A 10,483-nucleotide genomic window follows, 5' to 3' on the forward strand; every position below is an offset into this window, starting at 1 on the left:
TAGTTGATCTCTTCAGCATTACTTTTTTTTATGACCTCTTCAGCATTACATTTGTGTGTGTTCTTGCGGCAGATCTTAGAGCAACTCCAACGCGCCGACCCATTTCGTCCGCGCGCGTTAGCTTGGGTCGCGGCGGACACAAAAATCGGCCCAACACGCCGACCCAAACGAACACGTGTACGCTTTTCGTCCGCCTTTCGACCCATTCGCGGCCTATTTTTTTAGCCTGATTTGTGTCGGCGCGGTCACGAGACGGCCGCCCGGGCCGCGCGGCAACTACTCCCCCTGGCCTGTCAGTCGGTGGCAAAGCATCCATCATTCCCTCCACTTTCACAAAAACCCTCCCGCCCGCGCGTGCTCCCGGACGCTCGCCATGGACGACGCCCTCGATGCCACCGCCGGCCTCGCCTCCACCCCCTCCGGCAAGGGCAAGCCCTGCGCCCCCTCGCAAGACCGCCGGGCCGCCCAAGAAGAAGAAGCTGACGTCGGAGGAGCGGGCCATGCAGTAGGCCAAGAGGAAGGGCCGGAGGCATGCGGCGGACGCAAGGGACGAAACAGGGACCGCCACCGCTCTCGCCGCTGCTGCGCAATAGGAGGACACCAACGCCCGCGTCGCGGCGGCAACGAGGGAGGCCCTGATCTACCTAGGGTTAAACCCTGGCTAGCAGGGCTTGTCAACGCCGTCGTGGCCGCTGCCAGCACCGGCTCGTCCGCCTTCCCTCAGATGGTGTTACCGGAGTCGTCCCGCGCGTCAGCGACGTACCTGATTCCCAGCTTCCACGTCTACCCGCAAGCCTCCCGACTCTCCGGGGAATGCTCGTCGGAGGTGAGCGTGGTGGCTCCCACGCCCGCGCCCATCAACCTCAACGCCACGCCGGCGGCCAACGCCTCGTCATCCGAAGGGATCATGAAGGTGGACCTCAACACCGTGTCGCCGAGGAAGAGGCCATGGTTTGAGAAGATGCAGACCGATATGCTCAAGTTCGGCGACGAGTGATTTATGGCGGCATGCGCCATCCTTTTTTTGTATGCCAACAAGTGTGCTGGCATGACCAGGGCCGAGATGGCGTGGTCGAACTTCCGAACTTTTTTGTGTGCTGGCATGTGTGGTGGCTGCTGGCAAGCACACCAGCAAGACTGTGTGATGGTCTTTTTTGAGGCTGGCATTGTATGCCGGCCGCGGCCCGCGGGCATGATGCCGGTATGAACTTTGGGCGACGGCATGGCCGCTGACAATGATCTATGGCCGCGGGTTTTAAATTTGTACGCAGACATGAAATGGATCACTTGCGTTGGGCGCACGACAGACGCAAAAAGAAAACTAGGCGGACGCCAAACGGGCGGCCGACGCAAATGAACAAAAAGCGACTATTAGTACATCTTTTTGGTAGCTCATACACACACACTTGCTGGTTCTTTACCATTTGACCTGTGTTGGCTTCAACTCATGCACTTTCTTATGAGATGAGAACTCATCAGCAGTATTAACATAGGCTGGTAGTATTAACATAGGCTGGTAGTATTAACAAAGGCGTACGTCGCTGGTCCCCTTGGCTCGTCATGTTTTCTTTGTGACCAGGTGGTTTACACGAACATGTTTATGATAAACGGAGCGCACTTTCCCAAAGTGTGGTGGTGACCGTGACACTGACACACATCAACGTGAGCCACGTCAGGCGCCGCATTTTATAATCCCCCCTCCTCGCGTATATAAGCCCTCGCTCGACCCATGCCGCTGCATCCATCATCCAAAGCAAGATCCAACAACACTTGAACCAAGCACAGACTGAGAGACGAGCATGGCAGCTGGGGCGACAGCTGAGCAAGAAGCCGGCAATGGCGGCGGAGGCGCCGGTGCCGAGTGGAGGGTGGACGTGCCGGTGACCGGCGAGCATGATCACGTCAAGGGCGGTCGGTCGTGGTCGTGGCTCTTGTCGTGGATGGCCGCGCCGAGGGACAGGGTGGCCAGGTTCGGCAGGATGGTGTGGAAGGTCGGCGCGGACGACCCGAGGAGGGTGGTGCACGGGCTCAAGGTGGCCCTCGCGCTCGCCCTCTGCTCCGTCTTCTACTACGTCCACCCTCTCTATGATTTCACCGGCGGGAACGCCATGTGGGCCGTCCTCACCGTCGTCGTCGTCTTCGAGTACACCGTCGGTACGTAAACTGAGAAACACTCCTCCTCGGTCCTCGGCGTGCCATGGTAAGGTGTGGAGTGGAAGAGCTAACTTAATGTGGATGGGTTTGTTTCAGGCGCTTGCTTGTACAAAGGCCTCAACAGGGCCATGGCGACGGTGGCCGGCGGCGCGCTGGCCCTCGGCGCGCACTGGGTTGCCAGCCAGTCCGGCAAGGAGTTCCAGCCTTATGTCCTCACCGGCTCCATGTTTATCATGGGTATGTTGCTTTGCTTCATGTATACTATAACTTCACCGGTGCAAGTCCTTGTACTACGTATCACTCTGTTTCCGTGGATCTGACCGACGTGCGTGCAGCTGCGGTGGCGACCTTCTCCCGGTTCATCCCGACGATGAAGGCCAAGTTCGACTACGGCGTCACCGTCTTCATCCTCACCTACTGCCTCGTCTCCGTGTCGGGGTACCGCGCCGACGAGGTGGTGTTCATGGCGCAGCAGCGCCTCACCACCATCGCCATCGGCGCCTTCATCTGCTTCGCCGTCTGCACCTTCGTCTTCCCGGTCTGGGCGGGGCAGGAGCTCCACGTCCTCATCGCGCGCAACATGGACAAGCTCGCCGCCGCCGCCGAGGGCTGCGTCGAGGACTACTTCTCTGACCCCGCGGCCGTCGACGCCGCCGCCGGAGAGAAGCCGGCGAGGCGGGCGCTCTCCGCTAAGTCGAACGGGTACAAGCAAGTGCTGAACGCCAAGGCGTCCGAGGACTCGCTGGCCAACCTGGCGAAATGGGAGCCCGGCCACGGCAAGTTCGGTTTCCGGCACCCGTACGGGCAGTACCAGAAGGTCGGCGCCGCCATGCGCTGCTGCGCCTACTGCATCGATGCCCTCGCCGCCTGCGTCGGCTCCGAGGCCCAGACGCCGGCACACGTCAAGAAGCACCTCGCCGGCACCTGCCTCGCCCTGAGCCGACACTTGGCCACCGTGCTCCGCGAGGCGTCGGGCTCTGTCACGTCGATGACGCGGTCCGACCGCCTCGGGCTCGTCGTGGCGGACATGAACGCCACCGCCCAGGAGCTGAGGGACAAGCTGAGGTGCCTCGCCACGGTGCTGGAAGAAGGAGAGGACGAATCACCAGAGGCAGGGCACGAGCAGCACGCCGTAACGGAGCTGGCGCCGCCGCCGCTCATCGAGGCGCTGCCGCTCTTCAGCGCCGCCTCCATGCTCCTGGAGGTCTGCGCGAGGGCGGAGCTGGTCATCGGCGCCGTCGAAACCCTGGCCACGACGGCGAGGTTCAAAAAAGCCGACCACGATGAGAAGGCGGCACTGGACACCGAGGCACCCGTGCCCGCCTCCTCCACGAGCAACCCGGTCGACGCCCACGTACCGCAAGAGACACACGTCAAGGTCGCCGGTCATCAGGAAAAGATGGAGACGGCCCAGAAGGCGAGCACGAGCTCCGGTAAGGCGCCGCGGGACCAGGTCGGGGAGCTGATCAAGGTGCTGATGCGCCGGGGGAGCACCAAGAAGTGGGCGCGGGGGGACACCAAGGTGAGCCCCAAGCCGCCGCAGGACTTCACGGTGAGCGTGCCGAGCCCGCGGAACCGCGCGATGGAGCTCGCGGGGCACGGGCCGGTGGTGCCCAGCCCCAGGAACCGACCGGCGGAGCTCGCGGGGCACGCGCCGGGGGTGCCCACCCCGAGGAACCGCGTGGCGGAGGTCGGAGGGCACGCGCCGGTGGCGCCCAGCCCCAGGAACCGGTCCATGGACCTCGCGAGCCATGGAGCCGTCGTGCCCAGCCCAAGGAACCGCTCCATGGACTTCGCCACGCACGCCCCCAGCCCACGGAACCGATCCATACTTGGGATGGCCTGAAGAATGTGTGATCACTTGATCCTTGATTAGTCCTCGCAAATGAAATGTTTGTCAAATATGTGTACGTTGTATTACATTTCACTCTGTGCATTTGGAAACCGAACCGAAAAACCATACCGAAAATAAACCGAACTGAACCGATTTTATGGTTTTTATGATTTCTGGTTTCAGTATGGTATGAACTTTTCATACCGATTTAAACTTTTGATTTTATGGTATATACCGAAAAACCGAACGGTTAACCGAATAAACCAAAGTAAAAAAATAAATTTATGTTTCTTGAGATGAACAATCATAAAAGTTGTCATTTTTCTTGTACATGAGTTAAATTCACTACTAAGCACGTAAATTTTCTTGTAACATAGTCATTTTTCTTCTTTTAAAATGCTAAGCACGTCCATAACCATCAACAGATGAATCAAAGCACTCATATATACTTATATATGTAGTCATATACTATTTGTGTAAAATAGTATATGTTTTGAGTCATAAATTTGCAAATTATTATACGTCATTTTCAAATTCGCGTCAACTTTGCTTTTTATGATATATACCGAAACCATACAGAAATAATTCAGTGTATACCGAAATTGAACCATATTTTATTTTTATACCGTATTTACCGAAGTATTAGTACCGTATATACCAAAACTGAACCATATTTTATTTTCATACCGTATTTACCAAAATATTAGTACTGTATAAACCGAAAAATCATATAAACCGAACCATGTAAATCGAATAAACCGAAAGCACATGGTGAATTACATTGCATCTCTTGTGGATCATACTCGAGGGCAGAACCTTCGTGCTGTAATACGGAGTACGTCACAAGAACCTTCGTGCTGTACAAAGCAAACGGCATTGCAGTCATCGCCGGAATGAATACACTGCAAGCCTGCAAAATGTTTGATATCCCTTTAGATCGCTTAACACGCATGCCATGTGGTTGCAAATGCTTAATTATACTCTTTGCATGGTAATACGTGTCTTATTTATATCATAAAGAGCAAAATACAAGTCACATAAGCACCGACACAATAAAACTGAAAAGATAACAGAACATCTCTGAGCTTGACACCAACGCCCGTCACCTGCCTCCGGCATCATCACAACAGTCATCGAAGAAAAAAATATATGACGGATCACCTCCTCACCTGAGCTCGACGCGGCTCCATCGTTGATATGTAGTTTTGCGGACCTCCAAGGTGGCTCGCCAAAAGTGAAGCCCTTGCCGTTGAACGAATAAGACCGGGGCAACATTCCGAACACGCCATCGAGTCCCAGATCTGGCACCCCACCACGACTAAGACGCTGAAGGAGAAAACCATACCTACCATCCATGAACCACGTTCCGTCTTTTATATGTCGTTGATACATACCACAATCTGCATCCGCTCCTGGACTACCTCCCAAGCTCCACGCCGGCGCTGGAGCAAACGTCGTCGCAGCGGCGGAGCCCGAGGACACATTTTCACCACAAGGATGCCACCGCCACCACGCCATCCTTACTTGAACAGTCTGGTTTCCAAATCCAACCCCAGCCATAGGACCGATGGCCTCGTCAGGAAAGGGCCCGAAGAATCTTTATTCAACGCTATCATCATCGCCGCCGAAGCCAAAACGATGAATAACCTAAAAATCTAGACTACGAAGGAGTAAAAACGATCCACAAGCGTGGATCCAGCGACCCCCTCACCATCGACGACCGAGGTCGCCGGCGGAGGGGAGCCGCCGAAGGATGACGCTGGAAGATTGGCCTCTCCTGGCGGCGTCTAGGGTTCCAGCCGCCAGGGGCGAGAGGAAAAACGATCTCACCACTTAATTACACTCTTTATTTGGCTCGGATCTACTCCATATGTAACTTAATACAATACATACAGTATAAGACGTTTTTTGACAGACACTATCACAGTGTGAAAAACAACTTATATTAAGTTACATATGTGGTATAATGGAACCATGACATTGCAATTTGGTTATTGAGAAAAATGACTAGACAGTTCCATATGGAAATGAATGATTCCGAGCCAACCCCAACAAGGCTCAATATGGAAGCAAGAAGCAAAAACTTTGCTGGAGAGGAACGTCTGGAACATGGGGTAGGTGCGGTCGTTTTGAAAAAGAATAGTAATTGCAAAGGCGGTCAAAAATTATGAAATCTCTTGGCAACAAACTTGTTCAAGCGTTACACTTATGTAAACTTTTTGTGAATAAATGACCTGCGTGGCATTGTTGGAAATGACCATATTTTTTCTTTGTCGATTTTTTACACGAGTACGCCGGTAGGTCAAGTTTGTTCGAAAGAAGTTTTGAAGTTCTGTGACTTTTTCATGAATTACTATTTTTTCCCATACCATGTTCATTACAACAAGGTTTCGAGTGGTGTTTCACAACCTTTGCTCCCCTATCCATCAATCATTTAGAATTGGATGCAAATATAGTCATTGATATAGTTTGTCAATGGTTGTTTTGATCGCTTCGGTTTTTTCCATGCTAAGGCATGAGGTTGGGCTTGTATGATGCTATTTGTCACGTGTTTATTTTATCTATGTTGATGTTGGTTATGTGCATCCTAACTATGCAGAGGTTGTGACCCTTTTAAAAAAAAGGAGGAAAGTCATTTCGGTCCAACCCATTCTTGGGGTCCGAAAAAGGCATTGGATATGTGCGTGACTTTGCATGACAAAGCGTTCTCCAAGGGCATGGAATGGTGAAAGCACAAGTGCTCCCTTGGTGATTTTGGTAATTAATGTTAACATTCTTTTGTTGGACTAATAGGTTTATCTAGTATATTTCATATGAGTTCAACAGTGGCGTGGAAAGGACAAGAGGATGTGGAACCCCTTCAAAATGCTAAGGAAAAGGATTGACAAAGGATCAAGACTCTACATTTTTGTTTAAGTGATTCAAGATCACATTAAGTCCATAGGAAAGCCAATGCTATTAAAAGGGGATGAGGTGTTGCTTAATGATCTATTTGCTCAAGTGCTTAGCGATATTGCTCGAAAACCCTCAACCACTTTGTCTATCCATATGTCCAAACCCTAAATTCCAACTCGGCCCCACCGATACTTCCTACCCGGAGCCACCGAGTTCATCTGGACTTAGCCACTGCCAAAACCCTAACAATTCAGATCCACTGATATGGATCTCGGTCTCACCGAGATGGCCTTGCCAGATCTCTGTGACTTGTTGCAATCACTTCGGCCCCACCGAGAATTGCAATCGGTCTCACCAAGATGGCTTGACTGATTCTCTGTTGCCCTATTGCTTCACTTCGGTCCCACCGAGATGATGCATTCGGCGCCACCGAGTTGAGATTTTCCCTAAGCCCTTGCACATCGGTCCCACCGAGTTTTTCCCGTTGGTCCCACCGAGATTCCCAATGTTCATATTTTTACACAGATCGGTGCCACCGAGTTTTCTGATCGGTGTCACCGAGATGGTTCAAAAGTGTGTAACGGTTGGATTTTGTGTGGAGGCTATATATACCCCTCCACCCCTTCTTCCTCATTAAGGAGATCCATCAGAACGTGCCTACACTTCCACCATTCATTTTCTGAGAGAGAACACCTACTCATGTGTTGAGATCAAGAGATTCCAATCCAACCATTTGAACCTTGATTTCTAGCCTTCCCCAAGTTGCTTTCCACTCAAATCCTTCTTCCATCATAGCCAAATCTATGAGAGAGAGTTGAGTGTTGGGGAGACTATCATTTGAAGCACAAGAGCAAGGAGTTCATCATCAACACACCATCTATTACCTTTTGGAGAGTGGTGTCTCCTAGATTGGTTAGGTGTTGCTTGGGAGCCTCCGTCATGATGTGTAGTTGTAACCAAGAAGTTTGTAAGGGAAAGGAGATCGCCTACTTCATGAAGATCTACCCGAGTGAGGCAAGTCCTACGTGGGTGATGGCCATGGTGGGATATACAAGGTTGCTTCTTCGTGGGTGGAGCCCTCCGTGGACTCACGCAACCGTTGCCCTTTGTGGGTTGAAGTCTCCATCAACGTGGATGTACGATAGGACCACCTATCCGAACCACGCCAAATATGCCCTAGAGGCAATAATAAAGTTATTATTTATTTCCTTATTTCATGATAAATGTTTATTATTCATGCTAGAATTGTATTAACCGGAAACTTAGTACATGTGTGAATACATAGACAAAACATATTGTCCCTAGTATGACTCTACTAGACTAGCTCGTTAATCAAAGATGGTTATGTTTCCTAACCATAGACATGTGTTGCCATTTGATGAACGGGATCACATCATTAGGAGAATGATGTGATGGACATGACCCATCCGTTAGCTTAGCATTATGATCGTTACAGTTTCATTGCTACTACTTTCTTCATGACTTATACATGTTCCTTAGACTATGAGATTATGCAACTCCCGAATACCGGAGGAACACTTTGTGTGCTACCAAACGTCACAACGTAAATGGGTGATTATAAAGGTGCTCTACAGGTGTCTCCGAAGGTGTTTGTTGTGTTAGCATAGATCGAGATTAGGATTTGTGAAAGTGCTAGTTATCGACTAAAGGGGGGGGGGGTGAATAGGCGATTTTTATGAAAGTCTTCAAAACATGGGAGTTTCGAAGACAAACAGGAGAAACAACACTATTCGTATGCAGCGGAAGGTAGACTACACTAGACAAGCCATAGTCAAGTATTCAATGAAGTGAAAGCACGAAGACTATTAGCAGCTAGGTAGTAAGGATCAAGGTGGAAGATAGTATGAAGCCAATCAGGACAAGTAGTTAAACTGTGAAGTCAAACAGATTATGCAATCAGGCAAAGACTTCACGAAGACAAACGTTAAGTAAAGAGAAGTGAGAGATAGAACCAGTAGCTTCAGGGAGACAGTGGTTTGTTCGACCAGTTCCAGTTGCTGTGACAACTGTACGTCTGGTTAGGGAGGCTGAGATTCAACTCAAAAGACCGCGTCTTCACCTTATTCCCCTTGAGCTAAGGACACCTAGTCCCCGCCGAATCACTCAGGTAAGTCTTCAAGGTAGACTTCCAAACCTTCATAGACTTTGTTCACTGGCAATCCACAATGACTCTTGGATGCTCAGAACGTGACGCCTAACCGGCTGGAGGATTCACAGTCCTCAAGTGTAACAAGTCTTCAGATCACGCGGACAGAAAGACTTCAGTGATGCCAAACACACTCTGGGCTCTGGGTGGTTTGGGCTTTATCCTTGCAAGGATTCTCTCTCAAAAGCTTCGGAGGTGGGTTGCTCTCAAATGATAAAAGCCGTATCTAACTCTGAGCAGCCACCAATTTATGGTGTAGGGGGTGGGCTATTTATAGCCACAGGGCAACCCGACCTGATTTGTCCGAAATGACCCTGGGTCACTAAGGAACTGACACGTGTCGCAACGGTCAGATTTCAAACACACGCGGCAGCTTGACTTGGGCTACAAGTAAAGCTGACTTATCCGACTCTGGATAAGATTTGCTCTCATTGTCTTCGCTTGAAGACATAGGATTTGTTTGAGCATCACTTTAGTCACTCTGACTTTGTTCACTGGGACCCCACTTAACAGTGCGGTGGTTCCTATGACTCAACAAAGAAGAAAAGGAAACAACGAAACAACTAAGTCTTCACGTTCCATAGTCTTCACTCAATGTCTTCTCATGTCATAGTCTTCAATGTGAATATCTTCACAGACCACCATTGTCTTCAATGTCTTCACACATTTTTAGGGGTCATCTCCGGTAGGTAAACCGAATCAATGAGGGACTACTACATGTGTTATCCTGCAATTCTCACAAACACATTAGTCCCTCAACTAGGTTTGTCGTCAATACTCCAAAACCAACTAGGGGTGGCACTAGATGCACTTTACAATCTCCCCATTTTTGGTGATTGATGACAAACTGGTTGAAGTTTTCAACGGGGATAAAAGTATGTGAAATTGTAGGGGATTAAGGCATTGTATTCACATATGGCAAGAGGCTCCCCCTGAAGATGTGCATATAAATGTTTTGCGTTGGAATGCAAATGCACATGGCAGGTTGTACTTGTGGAGATCCATCTCACCATATGAAGACAATGCATCATGCATGAGAAGATATACAAGGATAATGACATGCAAAATGAAAAATGGATGTCTGCGACATGACTTCATGCGGGATTTATCATCGCACATGCGGAATTTATCGTCGCATCACAGATAGTAGCAAAAAGTAGCAGACAACCATCGAGTTTAGGTGTTACAACTCAAAGAACCAAATGTATCAAAAACGAGAGTTGTAAACACCAGACAAAAGTATAGCAACCACCCATATGGACCCACTTGAAGACTATCAACATATGCTTCTCCCCCTTTTGTCAGTAAGGACCAAAAAGGTTTGAAGACATAGTCGCTACTCGTTCCCATGAGGAGTAGGTGAAGTAGTAGGGTCGTCGTTGAGGTTAGGTGGTGCAGAAGAACTTGGTGCAGTGTCGACACGCGCTGAGGTT

General features: G+C 50.2%; 1 protein-coding gene across 1 annotated transcript; it reads left to right on the top strand.

Annotated features, from left to right (window-relative positions):
* The first annotated feature begins 1,757 nt into the window (after positions 1-1,757).
* On the top strand, positions 1,758-4,197 carry LOC119336053 (aluminum-activated malate transporter 10-like). The gene is made up of 3 exons (XM_037608095.1): positions 1,758-2,154; positions 2,251-2,391; positions 2,490-4,197. Exons 1-3 carry the CDS (start codon positions 1,800-1,802, stop codon positions 3,998-4,000), a joined length of 2,007 nt encoding a protein of 668 aa, XP_037463992.1. The 5' UTR covers positions 1,758-1,799; the 3' UTR covers positions 4,001-4,197.
* The last annotated feature ends 6,286 nt before the right edge of the window (positions 4,198-10,483 follow it).

The sequence above is a fragment of the Triticum dicoccoides genome, chromosome 7B, assembly GCF_002162155.2.
Source record: "Triticum dicoccoides isolate Atlit2015 ecotype Zavitan chromosome 7B, WEW_v2.0, whole genome shotgun sequence".
NCBI classification, from domain to species: Eukaryota; Viridiplantae; Streptophyta; class Magnoliopsida; order Poales; family Poaceae; genus Triticum; species Triticum dicoccoides.